This window comes from Ptiloglossa arizonensis, chromosome 8 (genome assembly GCF_051014685.1).
Source record: "Ptiloglossa arizonensis isolate GNS036 chromosome 8, iyPtiAriz1_principal, whole genome shotgun sequence".
NCBI classification, from domain to species: domain Eukaryota; kingdom Metazoa; phylum Arthropoda; class Insecta; order Hymenoptera; family Colletidae; genus Ptiloglossa; species Ptiloglossa arizonensis.
In genome coordinates this window covers 22,354,910-22,375,397 of record NC_135055.1, presented here as the reverse complement: position 1 = coordinate 22,375,397, position 20,488 = coordinate 22,354,910, and the positions used below count along the sequence as shown (strand labels likewise).

General features: G+C 55.3%; 1 protein-coding gene across 6 annotated transcripts in view; it reads right to left on the bottom strand.

The window, feature by feature from the left end:
- Positions 1-20,488, bottom strand: part of Tmtc2 (Transmembrane O-mannosyltransferase targeting cadherins 2) — a 168,385-nt gene that overhangs the window by 25,926 nt on the left and 121,971 nt on the right. For all 6 annotated transcript variants that reach the window (XR_012992945.1, XM_076318115.1, XM_076318112.1 and 3 more), the window contains exon 7: positions 9,775-10,019. Coding sequence is in view for 5 of the 6 variants with exons in the window: in XM_076318115.1 (XP_076174230.1) it covers positions 9,775-10,019 (245 nt within the window). In the remaining variant the exon portion in view is untranslated. The remainder of the gene's footprint in view (positions 1-9,774; positions 10,020-20,488) is intronic.

Genomic DNA, 20,488 nt, shown 5'->3' with positions numbered 1-20,488 from the left:
AGGGTTGCGAGCACCTAATTAGCCACTCAAACAGCGCTGCACAAAGCGACCCTCTGTTATTAAAACGACACACAAAACGGAGCTGCAGCCGCTCTATTTTTTCGAACGAAAAGAGCAGTCGATGGCCCGCGCGACCGAGAATCTTGGCCGCGTCTTCCTCGCCCAGCGCCGAGTCGTCCGTTCTCGAGGGGCCAACCACGATTCTCGGAGAACATCTCTGCGCTGCGAAACCGCGAATTCGCACGGTCGAATCTTATTGTACCGTTCTCTGCATCGTGTCCCGCGACGCGTTACTCCAATTTTGCAAGAAACGCGTTCGCCGCGCTTCTTTGCCGTTTGCCCTCTCGGCATCGGTTTCCGAACACCGCCGCGTACAAAGGGTCTCGGATTTCGAGTTCGGGAAACTTTCGAGGTCGCTTTCTCGAGAGGCGTCCAAGTACGTTTTATTTCTCGACTCGCGTCTCTTCGAAAATAGAGAGAGAGAGAGGGAGAGGGGGAGAGGTTTCATCGTCGTAAACCAAGGCGTGGCAAATTAACGACGGCGACTCGCGCGGAAACAATTAAACGCGATCGAGTCGCGAATTAATCGTCGATGCCTCCCCTCGGCCCTCTCGATACTCGGTTTCCCTTCCACGCAACTCGATCAAAGTCCCTCCGTAATAATGTCGAATTTCCCGAGAAAGGGACGCACTCGACACGAGGGGGAGAACGCAAACAGAAGACGAACAGCGATAATGATTCTCGCCCCCTCCCCGTCTCGTTTCTTTTTATCGAACGATCGTAAGGGTGGGAAGGAACCGGAGGGTTCGGTCGATCAACGAAATCGACGAGCGTCACGCACCGTTCCGTGCCGTGGCGTGTCGATACACATCGACGCGGGAGTAAACGAAACAGGGACGAAAACTTTCCGGTTATTAATTCTCTGTTAGCCGCTCGACGGTTTTCGCGAAAGTTCCACGGTCGTGCTCCCGCGGGATTAACGCCGAGTCGTCGAGTGTTCTCGGTAACGATCGACGCTCCTGCGAGACGATCGAAAACGTCGACGGGAAGCTTTCGATCGATTCTTACGGCGTTCCGCGGAATCGATCGGGATGCTCGATCGCTAGGCCGGCTCGATCCGGACTCTGTGGCAAATTGCTCGTTCCTCGCGAACACCGTCTTGCATATTCAACGATCGAGGAGGAGCGTCGTCGATTCGACGAGAGACGTTAACGAAAACCGTTAACGGATTCTCGGAACCGTTCGGGGTTACGAGATCCGGGAGTCGTCGCGGCGTAACGACACCGAGTGGAAAAACCCAAACGACTGTGTCCCGGATGTTCCTCGGAAGATACCGCAAACGATTCCCCGCGTCTCCCGTGTTTCGATTCGTATCGTTTCCCGGCTAATCGAACGCCTCTTGGTCGACTCGCGGCGAGATAATTTCGCGTCCCGGAGCGAGTACTTCGGCTCTTGGAGGACTAGGACGAGGACGTCACGGAACGTTTATTATCTCGAGCGAGTCGCGGTCCTCGCCGCGAAAGAAAGTCCCGCGCAGCTGCGGACAGCCGTTACGGCGAATTCTTTGCGATCCTCGAGAAACGAGGCGCGTAATTACGAGTGCACGAGCGCATAATAGATAGGGAGGCCGAGTGCAGGCGTTCGTCGCGGCGTGGCGCGGCTCTTTTCCGTCGTTCCAGAAACCGCGGTCGATAGCGCGGCCGAGTCTCTGCGGCCCTGGCTCTCTCCATTGTCCCATTATCGCGATCCGCGATTGTCGTCGACGTTTGTTCCGCGAACGGTTCCCCTTCGTCGACCCTGAAAAAACAACCCGGTCCGATTTCAATCGCGTCGACGCAACTCGAGGAAAGCTCGCGTCTCGCGTGGAATTTTTCCAGCTCGAGGCTCAGGCCGAGTAATACTCGATCTTGAAAAACAGCAACGGGGAAGTACGTCGACGCGACGCAGGGAAATCCGGTCCGAGGATCCCCGAACGTAAGCTACCGCGCGTTCGCGATATCCTCGATCGCTGCACGGAGACACCGGAAGGAAGTCCGTGGTTTCCTCGAGCCGCGCGGAATTTGGAATTTTTCCTAGCTCGCGGACACGGGAGACACGCGACAGATGCGCGCGGAAAAATACTCCGTCTCGAAAACAGGGCGGTGAAATAAAAATTCCGGGTACCTCGGTGGTCTTGTTTCGTCGGTTCGGTCGCGGCGGCGGTCTCGCGTCCACGGAACGAAGCTCCGCGAGTAATTTACGCTCGTTCGCGAGGAATTACGCCCACCGTGGGGTGGCTGGAACGGACGAAATCACGGACTCGGGCCCGTTCGTTGAATTTCGAGGGAACGACCAGAGCTCGAAAATGTTTGACGTTCGTTGAACGGGCTCGGTTCCTTTTCGAGTCGCGATTTTTCCACGAGCCGTACTCCCCAACCCTTCGTTTCCACTTTGGCGGAGCGCGTTGCGAGCGTCCAGCTCCGCGATAATAATTTCAACTCGCGCCCGTGACGCGGCTGGAAATAAGACGATAAATCTCAGAGTTGCCGACTAAATAACGATGAATCATCCGGCACGACTAATTGCCGGCTAAGTACGAACGAACGCGGGGATAAATTGAATCACGGTAACGAGTTACGGTGCAGCCGGCGTCTCGATCGTCTCTTTGGTCGTTTCGCGATATTCGAATCTCCGATACGCTCGCGTATCTCCGGAGGAAGCGAAGAGGGCGGGAATCGTCGCGCGGTGTGCCACGGGGGTGACGAGCGCCGCGAGTTTACGCGTGTCTCGGCCCCGTCCGACCGGTTCGCGTTTTTATCTGGACGTTTGCGAAACGTAAATTGCGCCCGGATTTAATGTTCCCGGGCACGTGATACCGGGTGCCCAACATATGTAACGAGCGACGACGGGCCACGTCACGCGCGATAAAAAGCCCCGAGACGCGGCGAACAATTTTCGTTTACCTCGGTTTTAACGAGTCTCGTTGCCTTTACGGGGCAACAGCGGCCCCGATAAGTACGTTGTTAAACACCCGTTACGTGGATATCGGCCCTCGCGAGACCCGCGATCCTGCCTCGTCTCGTGGATCCAATTTTCCGGCCGGAGAGTATCCGTTACGCCGAACACGGATGTCTCGGACGTTTCGTCGCGGACGATGGACGAAACGTCGCGAAAACTCGGGCAAGAAAAACGTAAAGAGGACTCGAGCGCAAACGGGGAGGAAGCGGTCACCTACTCCCGATCGTGCGAACGATATTACGGTCCCGTTGTGAAACTAATTGCATTCCGTATACCGACTCGATACCCGGCTACGGTACACGCGGTTGCAAATTAACAACCGTTGCGTTCGCCTCGAGTATCGCTACCGAACGAACGCGAGTTTCGCGAACGATGTTCCGGCCGCGTTTTAAGAACTCGGTGGAAAAGTTGCTTCGCTTCGAATTCCCTGAAAATTTCCTCGATACCGCGGCCGTTCCCGTGCGGCCTCCGATAAACGATCGAATCGAGGAGGAAGCGTACGCGCACGGGGGCCGGATTCGCGAGGGGTCGGTACACTTTGGTATAATTTCCCTGTAAAACGAGAGCCGGTCCGGGCGTTGCAACTAGTTACGAAGGGGGACGAAAGTTTCGCCGTACGGCCCGAAGTAATAACGTCGAACGAACCACGGAAAGGAAGAAAACGAAGATGCGCCGCGACGAAAGCTCTCCGCGATGCCGTTAGCGAAAGCCACCGATATCGCTCTGCCGGCCAATTTAAAGTTACGATTCGAAAGGCTATCTCGTAGCTCGGACGCCCGTGAATCCCACCGCGGACGATCTTATCGCCTCCTGTTCGACCGCTACCGCGGAACCGCGACGCGGATTCCGTCGATCTCTCCGCGTTCGTTCGATTTCGAGCGCAGCCGGCCGCGAAAAGAATAATAATCGGTTCGAGACGCGAAACCGTGAAAACGCGATCCGTGTCGAGAAAGGTGGCGCGATGTTCGAATATTTAGACCGGCCGTTGCGCGCACGGTCGATCGGATTTCGTTTCCGCATCCGCGTACCCGCTTCGAAGGAGATAATTGGCACGAGAGAAATTCAAATTCGCGGAATTTCGTTCGGGGGATTTGCGCGTACCTCGGCGGGGTGAATATTTTGGAAAATATCGCCGACACGGAGAAACGTTGCTCGCGCGTCTCGCGTAAATGTTGGAAAATCTGGACGGCCGATTACGAATACGGCCAACAGGGTTTTGTTTTCGCAGCTGTCGCCCGCGCGAGTTCGACAAACACAAACAGCGGGAACGACTCCCGATCGCGTATCGCGTATCGCGATCGGCAAATGTTATCGATACCGGGGACATTACCGTACACTTTTCGAAGGTAATTGGATTCGTTTGGCTCGATTCTTCGGCGGCCATTTCGGTGAACGGATAGCGGGACTCTGGATCGAATTTGCGAGGGACACGGTCGTTCCACCGTGGTGTCGGGGGAATGCAAAAAGCTGCTACGAAGGAATTTCAATTTGCCTCGATATCAAATATTTCGGAATCCCCCGCACCGCCGGTGAGAAGGGTTTAATCAATTAGACGGATCGGTCGCGCCGTGGAGAAAAGTTTCCGTGGAAACGTGCCAGTACGACTTCCTCGGATTCGCCAATCACAGATGGTCGAACGGGGCGGGAGGGGGCGTAACGAGCCCGTTGGATAGCGATACGGTACGCGAAGAGGAGGAGGAGGTGGTGGAGGAGGGTTACGCGGGGTGGGCAGCCGGGTAATGTACCGTGCACACGATAAAAGCAATGCGCGGTGAATAATAAAAAGGGCCCGGGGGCCGGGGGACGCTTCTTAAAATTCGAAATGGTCGCGCGGTAATAAATTATTAATCCCATTTAACTAGAGATTTCCCGCATTTGCATCGAAATTCATCGGCGATCCGCGGTCGGGACCGATCGGGCGCGTATCGCGGACCGGTATCCGTTCCTATTCGTGTTTCAAACGAGAAAGTGACCGCGAGAGGGCGAGCACGAGCCCCGAAATTATTCTGGCCCCCTTCCCTCCTCCATCGATGTTACAACGGCCGGCTTGGATCGACGTCGAATGACGCGCGCCGGGCGAAAATTACGCCGCGCCGGTCCGCGCGGAACCTATCCCGGTCCCTGGATTTCGGGGCAAACTCGAAGATTAATGGAAATTGCCCGCGATCTTGTCGATGGTTTTTTTTTTCCAACGGGAGAGGAGGGAACACGGCTCGTTCCACGGTAACGCCGAAGCGTTACTTTTCCAAATCTGGAAACAATCCGGTGTATATTTGGCCGTTATTGTTGTTATTGCAATACCGCCAAGTCGGGGGTTCGGCGAAATCAATGTTATCGTTGCGCGTATTGTTCGACGCCGGGCGTATCCGTCGTAAAATGAATAAATTGTCTCCAATTTCCAACGAAAGGGTATCGGGTCGTTAAACGCGAAATTATTCGGGTACGTTGTTATTATTAAATGTCTTTATTGCGCGTGCACGCGAACGAAGTAAGGGCTAGAGAAAAAGTCGTTACGACATCGATTGTAAAGTTTAATCCCCGCTGTAAAAGCTGGTCTCCGTCCGATGTATCCGCGATCGATCGTATCGAACACGGAGTCCCTCGTAATTGAGAATCGAGGGGAACGATCGTAACGGCAGCGCGGGCAAACGGTAAATAAACTTACGTCGCGTTCTTGGGTCGTTTCGGTCTCGATAGTGGTCGGAAAGGTTTCGATCGGCGGTTAATCGGCTCGCGTTTAAAAAGCGATAACTCGTGCTCGCGTAGCGATCTCGGCGACGCGAGATCGCGGGAAAAGGTCTCGAAGAATCGTCCATTGGTTTTTCGAGGAAGGTCGCGGACCGAGCATCGCTCGAGTCGCGCCTCCTTTTTCGCGCCGGGCGGTGAGTTATTTTTACGAGGGTGTACCGAGGTCCGTGCGCGCTGCTCGTTCCCGGCACGTCGCTTTAACGAGCCCGAAACACATCGGGAACACGGTTCCGTGAATTTCCAACGGGCGGGTGTCCGGAAACTGCGGGTCCGTGTTCGAATCTCGTTTTCTTGGCGCGTCCGCGGCGACGATTCCCGCTCGTACACCCGCGCGTACGCTGGTCCGGCACCGCGGCTCGGTCCTGCCTGCGGCCGGAGCCACGGAACGGGAGAAAAATACTTTTCGTATAAATTGTCGCGCAGGAATTCCACGACGATGCGCCGAACAAAACGCGACCACGGCCGGAGCGCGTAGCATCCAGCGCGTCCAACGAACGCTGCAAGAGGAGGAACGAACCGCGGGCGGAGAGGGAACGTCTCGTAAAAATGCAAACTTCTCGCGTCTCCGTCTAAGTCGAGCGCGAAAGACCCGGTCGTTGGGCGAGTAGTTGTCGTCGCGTCGCCTCCCGCGGCGTCCAAAAGTTGGACGCTCGTCGCCCCGGGAAGAAAACCGAACATCGAGGCCAGTGCTCGTCCAAGGGGTGGGAAAGAATAGTCGGAAACGACCCCGCAACCACCCCGAGAAACTCGCGAGAACGTCGTTCCGCTCGGTCGAGTGCGAGGGGAAAACGAGCCAGCGAACAACCGGCCGCGGATCGTGTCGCGCGAGTGATTTTCACCGCCAAGGGGAAAGAGACCGTTGCGCTCGGTTTCCGAAATTACTTTGCCGTTTCGATGGAAATCACCTCTCGTTGGATCTTTGCACCGTACCGGCGAGCCTCTGTATTATTCGTAATTCGTTTCCCTGGCAAGTTTTCCATCGGCGCGTAAATTGTTGCGCCGCGTTCAATGCTCGGAAAACGAGAAACGCAAATACTACAATGTATTACCCGGCTAATGAGTGTTTGCAGGTAATAATCCGTCGCGGTAAATAACACTTTGAACGGGAAATTACACGGCTCTTCGAAAATTCCTCGATTCGACGAGCGGAGCGAACCAACGAACGAACGAACGAACGCGCGTACGTACGCGTTTGGTTGCGTCCTCGACGACGACTACGATGAGAGAGAAGATCCGTCAAAAGCCGGAAGAAACAACAACCGGTCCCGAGAGAACGATCGAGCAGCTGACTCCGGAATTGCTCGTTGTCGGGATAACCTTGAAAAGCAATTAAGAGTTCCGTCGGTAGACGAAGCCCACGGAGAGGTCGAAAATCACTTCCAGAGCGATCGCTTTCCCAGCTTACGCGGAGTTAAAGTTCCTCGCTGGCGCGAAACGAGGCGAGACCGGGCGAGACGAGGCGAGACGAGGCGAGACGAGGCGAGAGACGTTGAGAAACTCTTGAAATATTGTTCGGTTCTGTTCGCCGAGTCCCCCCGGCCTGTGCTCTCCCGCGTTACAAAATCAGAGAATTCAAAATGGATTCTATCGACTGGTTAGTTTGCCGTCATAAATCCACGTCTATCTCGCGTTACGATCGCAACGCTGCGCTTGCACACTTGCGGTTATCGATCCCGGGGCCGAAGCATAGAATTTTATAACGGTGTATTGTACCCGCGCAACAAAGTACCGAATCGCTACGTCACGTGTCCAAGTACAATGCTCTGTATTTACATTCGGCGTTACATCTGGACGTTTCTGGAAAGTTTCTTCCGCGACGCGGCGTCGACAACGGCTCGCATCTCGATGCAAATTCGATACATAATTTAGATCGCGTCCCGGGAATACGGGAGAGCCCGATATCTGGGCAACAAATATTTATTTTAAGAAGACGGATGCATCTTGGCCCGTCTCGACGATATCAATTTCTTGCCCCCGCGAAGGATCACCGGTTCTTTCCCTCCTCGTCTATTTTCGTACGAAATAAATAAAATACCCCGGACGGGGCGACCGAAACGTCTTCCCGATGCGCGCTTTCGAGGGATTAACCCGCTTACATCCGAGCGAAGAAATTGCGCGCGCGCGAGAGCGAGCGAGCGAGAGAAAGAGACAGAGAGCGCGAGAGGCAGGGAGAGCTGGCTCTCGGTGAATCTTTCGCGCGGAAATTTGCAGGAGATTAAACGAAAATTGAAAGAGTTAAACGCGTCGGCATTTTTCACCGTTCCGCGAGCAAAAAGGGGAATGGATCGCACGGGAGACAGAGAGAGAGAGAGAGAGAGAGAGAGTTGGGGAAGAGAGGGAGTCACCGCGCAGGATTACGACGAGCTTAAAATTTTTAATTTTGGTTTACGACGGGACTGAAAATCATATTTGCGGGGGGTAGCGGAGGAGTGGGTGGTGCGCATACGCGCGTCTCGCTCCGGGATGAAAACAACGTTGGGTTCGACAATTTCATTTCACCGGTAACTACTCTCCGGGCGGCTCATCGACGGCGGGGCGTTTCGCGTTAATTGCGCGAAACGCTTCCCCGTTGTTCGCGAATTACGTCTTGACCGCCTAAATAACGGCGTCGTTTTATCTCCGCCCTCGATGCCCCGCAAATTTAATCAAGTCCGCGCGAGGATGCGCGGTTCTCCGGGCGGGCGGACGCGAGCGATTCGTCCGCGAAAACGCGATCCGTTGATTTCGTTGGCCGAAGGAGCGCGCGCGACTCGCTCCGAAGAGGACTCGCTCGATCGTAAACGAGTTACGAGTTACGAGTCTTCCGAGCGAAACGAATCGCGATCGATAGGGTTCGGTAGCGCGCGCTCCCACCGATAAACAAGAGTTTCGTTGTCGCGCAATTTGTTCACCGGTCTCGCGTTTGATGAAATTAACGCTATTAAAGTCGATTCGCGTTCGGAGCTCTCGCGCGTGAATTCGATCGCGCGTAATCGAATCGACTGGTGTTTTCCGTTGCGTAGTCTTTCGCCGCGCAGATTGCGCGTGCCAGGGAAAATTGATCGCGATGTGTCGACGTATCGCGGCGGCGAGCCGATCGAAATCCGTTTAAACGACACAGACGGTGACGCCACCGGAAATTAAAAAAAAACTTCCCGGCATTAAATTGTCAAAGACAGAGACTACGAACGAGCGATTCGCGTCCATTTACACGGGTAATTGCATTCGAACGGTGTCGCCCACCGAATCGAAACGCGCAACGCGACAAGACGCCGACGAATCAGCGCCGGATAAATCGTCGCCGAAATTTTTTATCCATCGATCGGGACGCGTCTCCTCGCCCGAGCTTTCACGCTTCGCCTTCCTTTCGCCTTTTCGCACTTTGCCTCGGAACAACGTTCGCTTTCAATTCCATCGTACCCGTTGAGTATCGTTTTGTGTACCGTGCAATGACGCGAATACGGTATCTCTGGCGCGGATCGATGCAACGGAAACGCGTTCGGATCGAGATACGCGCGCAAGGAACACTCGATACCGCGGTACCATCGTTTATCGGAAGATCCGTCGAAAGGACGATCGTATCTGATTCGAAGCCACGAGAGGAATTAACGCTTTAATTTACGCGCGCGGAACGAGGACCGGTAGTTGGCGCGAGACACGGGCTGCGAATTCGAGATGCAAAATATTTCGATGCACCGTCTTTTTCCGACCAGCTTCGCGAAGAAACAATTCGAGCTCGGTCGTGGACATCGAATCGAGAATCGGTGACCGGCGGAAACGGGATCTCGACTCTCTCCCTAAACAAACGGAACGGGACTCGACGAACGACGGGAACCGTAGTTACACCGAAACACGCGTTTCCCGGTGATCTCATCGATATGCACCGTGGTAGAGCCATTGTAAATCGCTTCGATGGACCGGTCCAAGGAAGCGGGATCGTCAAAGGAAATTCACGGATGCGCGATCGCCGCGTCTAACTGGCGCGCGAGCGTTCCAGGTCCCAACAGCTGTATCGCGTTAATGGAGTAACGAACGGGAAGGTGAACTGACCTGAGGTGGATAGTGATCCGGCATAGCGTGGAGGGCTTCCCTGTACGCGGACAAGGCCCTTTGTAATCTACCCTGATCGGCGTAGAGGGCGCCTAATTGAAGGAGGGCCTGCACTCTCGCCGCCTCGTGAGCCCTTTTGTCCTTGAGACCGGACCCGTCCAAGGATGCACCGGTCCGCAAAACCGCAGCCGCCTCCGTTCCGCGTCCGACCGTGGCCAGCGCCGCGCCCAGATTCACGTAAGCCTCTGCAAAGACAAACGATAAGGATCGTGAGCACCGTTGGATTACCAGATTCCACGGGAGGTATCCACCGCCGCGCGAAAGAGATCGTCCATGAATTTATATAAATCGAACCGGCCCGCTTTTTTCCATTTCTCCTCCTAGATTCCACCGGACAGCCCATTTCTTTCGTGCGCGGACTCTCTCGCGCTCCGCTCGCCCTACCCGTGTCTTTTTTCTTCCCTTTGGCACCGGGTTAGCTCCGAGGATCTAGGATTACCCGGAGAGGAATCGGTTCGAGAAGAGGACGAGTCCTCTTACCTCGGTCCGCGAGCGGTTTAAATTTCGTCCGTTCGGTCTCGATTCGCGGAGACGGTTCCCGCCGGTGGAACTCCATTTTTGCGGTTAAGACGTCGATACCGGACGAACGTCGGTGTCTCGAGGTCGTTGGGAGGTTCGAGTTTCCGTTGGAGAACGATTCGCGAGTCGTTTCGTTGGGCAAAGGTAACGTTTCCGATACGGAAAACGATCTCGACGTTCGGTCGACTCGCGTACACTCGCCAACGCTCGCGCGGTTTAAATTTCGTGTTTCGCGCGCACTTTTCGGGCATCGCGTCGCGAGAAAGCCTCGGATTCGAGACGAAATGTGTAAAAAGGCGGTGGGCTCGAGCGTTGCGATCCGGCGTGGAGAAAATGAACGAGACGCAAGGAGAATACGGGCCGAGACGCTTGTCCCGACAAACCGGTGATACGGTATAGTAACGGGCAAGGGCCAATTTTCGGTTTGTTTGGCGGGTAAACAAGAGAGGCGGTTCAGGATTTTCGAGCGAAAGGGCCGACGATTCCTTTAGAATTCGGACGAGCCGAGCGACGTTGGTCTTTAGCGCGAATTCAGACATTCATACCGTAGCGAGCACTTCGCTTCTCGGTCCGTTTCTAATTAAAAGGGCATTGCCGTGGTTCCGGTGCGGGGGGGGTGCGAGGGGTTGGAGGGTGTGCGGGGGCCGGGTTTCACGGGCCGACGGCGAATCGGGTTAAGTCCGCATGAATTTCCGGCGCGGTGACGGGGCGCGCTGGCCGTCTTTTGTCGCTACCCCTCCCGTGGCCCTCCACCCTTTTGCCCGCGTTTACTCGGCCCTGGCCGGTAATTACCAAATATCGTGCGAACCGCCGTACGGCGGGGGATCGTCCGCGGAGAGCTTCGAGGAGGAGCGAAGATTAAGTTGGCTTTCCAGCTAATTTCGGCCGTTTCTTTCGCCTCCGTTCGACGGCGCGGCCTCTTTGAGAATTTTAATTAAAATGGATTCGTCCCGTGAAAGGATTTCGCGAGCAGACGGAAACGCCGCCGGCGATCCCTGCTTCCTTCCGCGGACTTTGTAAACTTTCGATCGCGAACTTTCTTCTCCGCGCGAAACCTATTGCTTCCATTTTCCTTGGTTTCTTCGCCGTCGGTTTCTCCTCCTCTCTCTCTCTCTCTCTCTCTGTTAGTTTTCCGCGTTCTTTTTTCCGTAAGCTCGGTGTACGTCGTTGTTGTCGCCGTCGAGCGGGACCAACGCGCTCGTCCGGCTCCGAAGCGCCGAGACGTACGAAAAGCCGCGGTCGGCCGTGGCTTTAATTAAAAATTTCAAGTTTCTCGGTGGGCATTCTTCCCGCGCGGGACTACGCGCTGCGCTCGACCAAGCCCGCCTACCGGAACAACGAGGGCAAAGTGAAACGTATCGAAAAGTTTATTTCCACTTTTATCGTCGCGTCGTCGGTGAGTTGGTTTCTTACGCGGCGAGAAAAAGGGCCGACGGGAAGACCCTTTCGAGAGAAGCGATCTGCTTCTTCCGACGGGTTTCCGTCGACGGATTTCCGATTCCTGACCTCTCTCGGTGAACCGGTGCGGTGCGGTGCGGTGCGGTGCGGGGCGGCGCGGTATGGCGCGGTGCGGTACGGCGTCCCCTAATTTCGACGCGTTTAACTTTCCCGACCGTAGCCGTTCGTCGTTCGACGCGCCGAGCGTAATACACCGCGCGCTCGAGAAGCCGCCTCCTAATCCCGATATCATCCCGCGCGATATTACAGCGCCGACGTAAGACGTTTACCCTCGAGTTGCGCGGTATAAACAGCCGCCGGGGCTGACTTTCATTAACGAGCCGTGTGATTGGCAAATTTTCCGGGTGACGCTATCGCGTCGAGGGAAAATTCGATTTGCTCGACGAAATTCGTCGATATAGGAGGGAAGACTGCTCGCTTCGATATCGCGAGCGATATCCTCGCGATCGGTGCGGCAACTCGATCGGTTCGGGGAGCGTAATCGAGGATCGGCGACCGATCGCGACGACGAAACGCGGCTCGGCGAATTTCGAGCGGATTCCATCCAAGGGCAGACGGGTATCGCGATCGCGAATCACGTTCCGCGAGTAACGCAAAACGCTCGCGTCCCGTAACGTTTTCCACGCGAATTAACGATTCGGTGGAAAAACAACGTCTCCGGAGTAGACCTCGACGAGGAGAGTTTCGTCGACGACGTTCGAAATACCCGCGGCGAGATGAAAATTAATTAGATTTGTTCCGTAGAACTCGGAGCGGGTAAGATCCACAGTGCGGAGAGGTGCAGAGTAAACGTCGAACTCGATCGACTCTCGGATCGAAGGGCCATCGATATCGAAGAACCCGAATAATTCCGTGTAGAGAAACGGTTGCTCGAAAGGTATTTCGCGTTTTCCGCTCGTCGACGCGCGCGTTCGCGGAAGATATCTCCGAACGGTTGGCGGACGAGTTTCCAAGGTCGTTTCGGAGCGTATCGATGGAGCTGCGAGTGGTCGATGACCTTCGCTCGGTGGGTCGCAGCTGCGAGGAAATTTGATTCCGTCGATGCACACTCCGGTGCGGGGGTCAGCTTTCGATAGGGAGAAGCCGCGACAAAGGCTCGCGATCGCCTCGTTCCTTTGTCGAAGCGTATCGGGAGCGGCGGTGTCCCGGTTTTCCTCCGTTTATTCTTTCGTCGGAACGACGAGCTGTCGGACGCACCCTTTCCCGTGGCTCGCGCCGATCGTGCAGCTTGGTCGCGACGGTCGCGGGAAATGAAATTACGCGCGTCTCGATTTCGCTAATTATTCGCGAACGGTCCGACGGTCTCGCAACAGCCCCGACGATAGTCTTGCCGCGGTACTGTTTGCGAAACGCCCGATGCAATTCCCCGCGTAATCCGTCACGATAGCGGAGCGTTGTCCTCGTCAGTCGACCGACGTTGGACGACGGGCGACGGGCGACGGGCGACGGGTGACGGGCGGCGTTTTAAGATATTACATTCGCGGTAGCCCGACAGAAGGTGTACCGGGGATACCGTACATGTATAAACGTCGCGCAAACTGTATCCACGGGACGAGGGAGCTCGCTCGGATACTCTAATTCTATAGAGTATCCCCGGGGACCGTGGCGAGGAAAATGGATTGCCCGGCTCCCGCCTCGTTCCTTATTCAAAATAATGTGAAGCATAGGTACCGTGGTGGTTCCTCCGGTCGGGGCCGCGGCTCCGCCAGGAAATTGCCATTCCGACGCTCCAGTTTCTGGTCTTAACGGGAACTTTTTGTTAATTAAACGTCGCGCGCCCGGCCGAGACGGACAAAGACGCTCGGGAAAGAAAACGCGCGAGAGAGAAAAGCCGACGAGACAGGGTAACGTTCGCGTTCGCGTTCGCGTTCGCGTTCGCGTTCGAAAAGTTCCGGGAACGAACGTGGCCGGATAAGTAATTCCGCGCCCGCTTTTATATTCTCGAACGAGCCACGAACGCCGGAGCTAGAATTTTGCAAAAAGCTGGCAAGATTATCCGCGGATAATCTTGCGCGCTCGTCGGCCCCCGTACCGGAGGATTTCCCGAGCGAAGCGAAGGATTCGCGGGAATTCGAAAGGAATACCCCCGGCCGATGATTATCGTTTCGCTCGCGCCGCTGGACTTCCCGGGAAGGACGAATATTGATTTTTCACCCGGGGACACCGTCACCGACGATCGCGTTGTACCTTTTTCCGACATTTTCGATACGCAATGTCCGCGCGCACCGAACCACCGACAGACCCCGAGAGTGCGAGTTTGCGTTTCGACCGCGAATAATTAATCGAAAGCGACGAATTTTCCGTCCAGGCTCGACGCGGGCATTTTAGATTCGCGCGTTCCACCGCAATTGCAAGTGTCATTTGCAATCTCGGCCGGAAACCGCGCGGATTTTACGGAATTCGGATATTTCGAGAGTCCTCGGCTCGCGTTCGACCGAGGGACGCGAGCAACGACCCCGTTCGTCGACGAAACGCGCGCGATTCTTCTCTCGAGAACCGCGTAATTGGCGCGGACTCGTTACTCGTCGATCGCCGTGTTCGCGTCTTCGTACGAGTCCGAATATTACTTCGCGAGAATCTACGGGGAAGAACGAACGCTTCGAATACTTTCGCCGCGCAAATTCAGCGGACGAGGCTTCCGAAGATTGTCGCGCTTCAGACTTTACTTTATTACTCGCAGTCCGCCGTAAACGGAGATTCTTGGGTAGTCGCGGACCGATTATTCTTCGCCGGTGGGTCATTTTCAACCGTCGGTTGTTTCAGACCGACGCTCAGAGATCTCAGGAATTCCGCCAAGTAGTTTTTTGCACGGTGTCGCGGTTCTTTTTTCGAAGGAAATCGATTTCGAAGACACGCGAGCAAACGGTACTTTCGCTCGTAAATAGTTCCCTCGGTTCTACCGTTTGCGCAACAATCGACTCGCTCGTTGTTCCATCGACGAACCAGCCGACAACGAACGCAGACGAGATTAATCGATCGGACCGACGCGTCCCGAAGACATTTGTTAATCGACCGACGTCGAATTCGCGTCGGTGACGGTTACCGGTTCTAAAAAAAAAAAAAGAAAAAAAAAATTTTTGTCGCTGTTCGTTGTCACGTACTCCGATTTCGTTCTGTCGCTTCTCGCCCCGTTTCGCGAGTCTTTCGTCGGGCAGGGTGACGAAATCGTGTCCTCCGTTTTATATTCCGCAGCTTCGATTTCTATTTTACCGCGTCTAGAATTTCGATCGCGGATATTCGAATCGCGAATTCACGAGGGAACGCGTCGTTAAATTTTAATTCCCGAACATCGTTAACTTCGATCGGGTCGGATACGGGGATTCTACGTCGAATCGAGTCGGTACTTTGCACACGCGTATATATTTTTACTTTCCGACCTGCAACGAAGGGAATTGTCATCACCGAGGAAAATACTGAAAATATTTCTTTCGTTTTCGATCGCGAAACGAGATCAATTTCCGTCGTTTCGATTTCGACGAAACTTTGTACTTCGAATTCGGGAATCCGTTCGATCCCGGAGAGAATCGATCCACCGATAACGAGGGTTACCCCTGGTAAATTTTCCGGTGCAAAGGGAATCGAATTCGGCGCGAAAGGGTCGAACGAACTTTCCGTTCGTCTTGTTCGACGCGCGATAAAGTTCGTCGCGTCTTTCGTTTCGAACGATTCGCGAGAAAATAGGAATAGGTTCCGATCCGATTCGTTGTTCCGTGGTTCGGTAAATGTAAACGCAGCTTTACGATCTCTCGCAGCCCCCGGGCTCCCGTCGATCGCGACCTGTAAAATTCGTTACGACTCAACCGACGGGATATTTACTGCGATAGCTTTCGCCGCGGCCAACAAAAACCGGGGGGGAAAGTGGCTCGTGTGCGTATCGGATTGCATTACCGTCCCGGCAATTACCACGATTGGACGACCCGGAACGATATTTCTTTTTGCCGGTGGACGAGCAAGTAATCGTATCTGCCCGGCGAAATCCCGCACCGGGGATTCCGGGCGGGCAGCCTCGATTTTGCATTCTCCGAACCAATTGCCTCGGTACACGGAATTACCGGGATGCTTTGGATCCGTGGCGATCGGTTTCCTCTTCGCCTCGCGCGATTGATTTCCCGTGGAAACGCGTCACCGACGAACGATTATCCCCCGTCGATCGGTTCGCGCGTCGCGACGATCCCCCGCGGCGAATCGCTTCTTCGAACCGGTCTCGCGTAGACCGAGGCTCTATCCCCGAGTACGATGACGCGCAAGCGGACGGACGGACGGATCGATCGAGCGATTTATCGGCACGGTGCGTAATCCCGCGGGGACTCGTGCTACGAATTTACGGACAAAGTTGCTCCCGAACGAGGAGACCGACCCTGGACGAAGATCGGATCGAGTTTCGCGGCGCGCGGTTCGAGCTCGCAGACGCCCCGGCGTCTAGCTTCCGAGCGGAAAAGATCTCGAAGGCGCTCGTCTCGGGAGCGAGGATCGCGTCCTAAATGGACCGTCACCGTACCATTTTGCGCGTATTTCTTCGAACGTCCGACGAACAATGGATACCGAGCGCGGGTCGACTCCGTGCAACGGAATATCAGAAATAACAACTCGAAAGTACGACCGTCTAATATATGCGACCGGAGAGGGAAAAAAGGGAAGCGGTCGCGGGAACGGGGCGATATATCACCGAGCGAAAAACACTCGTTTCCACGACTTCTCGAGCTCGCGGGCGGAAAAACATCCGCGACGAACCAGCTCCTCGACCGAGAGCCGGGGTAGCTGGGTTTCGAAGGGAATAAAAACCGTCCGGTGGCCCCGATGCGGTCTTCGCCGCGGTTGATTCGACACCGCGCGGTTCTTCGGGGGGATGGAAAAAGGTGCCGCGGAAACCGGCCAGACCGGACACTTTGAAACGGTTCGAGGAGCTTCGGAAACGTTGAACGCGATTCGAAGCGAGCGTGGACGGTCGAAGGACCCTACGCCCGCAGGATGCCCGTCGGCGAACGAACAACGACTCGGACGGAAACTGCCGTTTCATCCTCGACTACGCCAACTTGGCAAGACCGCCGCGCTGTTTGCTTCCTAATTACGAACGAGAGAGGGAACAAGACGCGCGAGTACCGGGAAGATCGAGCCTTTTCGACGGAGCGTGCTTCGACCGAGCGAGAAAGAAGACCAGAAGAGAGACGGGGGAGACCGGCCGTGGCGAATTCAACTACGCCGCTCGCGGAATTAAGATTCCATCGTGCGGTCGAGTTTTGTGTGTGCCTTGCAATTTCCCGGTTAACCCGACCGTTTTAACCCCCGTTCGGTCGATCCTCGATCGTGCCGCTTCTTTGCGCGGGTAACCGGCTACGAGCGATTACGTCGACTCCTCGAATCGAATTCGAGGCTCCGCGTCGCACGGGTTCGTTCTCGTTGTCGAACGTTGTTGCTCTTACGGAACGATCGCGAAGACGCCACCGGTAACGGGCTCGTTGTTCGAACCCTCCTCGACGCGGAAACGAATTATCAGCCTCGGTGGCGCGGCTCGGACCGAGGACGGCGAAATTGCCGCCGAATCGTTGGCAATTTCGATCTATTTTCGTCGTCGCGTACGATCAACGAAGCGGGACGAGCCGCGGCCCGATTGGTAGCGAAATTCCAACGGTTCTCCGCTGCCTTCTTTTTGTCCCCTGTTAGCGAGGCAAATCGCTCGTAACCGTCCGGCTTTTAAAACACGGCTCGTTCGAGTAATTAGTGGACCGATCGGGCGCCAATTTGCGGACGACTGCCGCAGACCGCTCGCGCGTTCTCTTCGTCGCGCGAATCCGCTCTCGAATCGCGCGTACACCGTTCCCCTCTCGGGTTCGAAAATCGAGGTCAAAACCGGTATCGCCGCGGAGGGACGGAGCTCGATTTTTCCACCGGTCAGGGCGGGATGCGTTTCCGGGCAAAGGTTCGAACGTGATCTCGTAATCTCGATTCCGCGAATCGAGAACCACCTCGAACCATCCTTCGACGAATTAATAGCGTCGATGGATCTCCGCGTCGTTCGTAACCGCGTGGAACATCGCGCTAATAATTCAGGCTTCGTTAACATCCCGTGTACGGCGATCCCGTTCCGAAGGGTCGAACCGCGCGATACCTCGACAAGACCCACGGGTCAGTTTCCAGAATCGCGGTGTGCGTTACCGGCGAGATACGGTGCGCGTTCCGTGTAAATAAATAAACGATACAACCGGCCGTTAACGGTACAGGAGGCTCGCGGACCGGTCCCAAGAAACCGGAAGCGAGCAATTCGCGGCCGCTAACGTTGGATCGAAATTCGACCGAACTAAATTGAAATCTCGCGGGAGTTACGACGCCGCGTCCGATACGCGTTCCGACCGGAACCAGCGTCGCGCGTTAACCGAGTCCGTAGTAAACGCGTTTCGTTCAATCCTCGCGATAAAGTACCATTTGCGGAATTATTTTGCGTAATTTTCGACGATTCTCCGCTCGGCGACACCACGGGGCGTCAATTATCCTCGTTGGAGTTTCCGCGTTTGTACTCGATCCTCGAAGGACCGTTCTAGGGCGAACAACGAACGATTCTCCGGTGGAAATTTATCCGGAGTTGGAAAACTCTGCGTGAAAAATTTTCTTTCGCGGCCACCTTGGGTCTTTTCGCGCCCTTTTCTACGAGGTTCTGTTTCGGGGAACGTTTCGCGACGACGAGACAACTCACGGGGCCTCGATTTCGGACTAAACGAACGATGCTCGAAACGCTCGCGATTCGGCCCTTCGAATTGTTTCGCGGGTGTCGAAAATTTCGGCGAATCGGCCGCGTCTACGACACCCAGCGGACGTACACCAGGACACGAGCTCTATCGACCGGTCGCGAGGCGAAAATGTGTGGAGACCGTCGATACGCGTGTTTACAGTTTCCGTGTATCTAGTCTGTTTATATGCGCGGCGGCGTGTATGCGCGTCTAAGCGCATGTTTGTGCACGTCCGAACTTTCCGTGTGTACCTAAATGCGTTTACCCCGACTCGGTCCGTCTCCCGTGTCGCTTCTTCCGGGTCTCTCTCCTCTTTTTTCCCCGGACGGTATACGCGTCACGTTGGAAGAGGATATCGCGGGCCGTAGAGCCGAGGGCCGGTCAGGGCCGGTATAAAAAAAAGCGACGAGCCAGCGGGCGCGGTTCGTGGACTTAGGAGTGGCTACCCTCGAAATTTCGTTGCCACTACCGAACTCCCCGGCGAAAAAACCTTTTAAAGGGGAAGTTTCACCTGGGAGGTAAACGGAGAGCGGTCGGTGTGCTCTCGAGGACCGAAAAAGCGCAACGAACTTTCCCGTCTCGGTGGCGAGCCGGTGCGATTCCCCGTTCGCGGTTACCGAAATTCGTTCCCGGGTGTTAAGACGTTGCGAATCCTCGGTTTACGACGGGGTAACGCCGCGCCGCGTCGTATTCGACCAACGGAACGATGCGTACACCTTCCTCTCGGACCGATTCCACTTTTAATTTAACTTTCGTTCGCGATTCTCGAACAAAAATAACCTTCTAAACGCTTCGTCCGGCATTCCACCGAGAACTAATCAAAAGTTACGTTTTACGATCCAGTTTAACTTTCGGTCGGCTGGCGGACGATTTCAAAGTCGTCGCGTTTCCTCGATTCTTCGACCGGCGAACGTTCGAATCGTTGGTCGAGTTTCCAACGCGATCTCGAAACGGTCGGGGTCCTGAGAGAATCGGTAGGCGCGAGTTTCTCGCGAACAACCGATCGAAGAATTTCGAAGCGACGGTTAACTTACGAGGCGGTAACTCGGCGTATCGGGCATCGCCGAGTACGGGAGGATCGCGGGTGTAATTTTCTAAGCAATTTCGCGAATCACGGGCTTCGGTTTCCCGGATATTCCGGGTACGGCCCCTTTGAGGATCTCGGGCACGGGGCAGGGTAAGGATCCGAGGGCGAGGGGAGCCACCGGAGGGGGTTGCGGTAAGGACGAACGGAAGTCCTTGGCCGAATTGCCGTGTTCGGGCGAATCAATCGTGTTAAGTGCTCGTACGGCAATCCGGCTAATTTCCTACGATCCAACCGGGAATCTCGACGCTTGTCCGGGACCCCCGCTCGCCCAGGATCGGGATCCTCCGTCCCCGTTAGCCCCGCTGCTCTATCGCGGTTTCGGTCTGCGGAGCGAAGATTGCTCGCGGAACAAGTGGCCGTTCGAGCGTCGACGTTTCGTTCCATTCGGAAATACGAAGCGTCGAGTGAATAGCTTCGAGATAAATGCAAAGTGCAGCGTGAGCGTAATTAATCAAACGATACCCCCCGCGCCGCCTCTACGCCCGGCGTCCGTTCACCGGGTCCCAGCGGTCTTGTTAATTTTGCCGATTAATGGAATTCGCGGTTCGCGCACCGGTTCATCGGTGAACGATAAGTACGAGGAACGACGAGGATCGTTTGACGTTTCTCCGACGCGCGTCCAAAGTCCTCCGGATACTGATCGCTACCGCTATTAAGATATTGCACGGCGATCCGTCGAATTTCCCCGGTGATCGATGTTCGGGAGCGAGACCCAACCGCGAGAGTTTCACCGGCCGGTGAAAATCGCGACCGCGGAAAACTTTCTCCAACGAGCGATCGATCGTTCTCGGATTTCGCGCGATCGGTACGCAAAGTCGGGTTCCTTCCTTTTTTTTACTTCTTTTTCTTTCTTTGTTTCCTTCGAGCC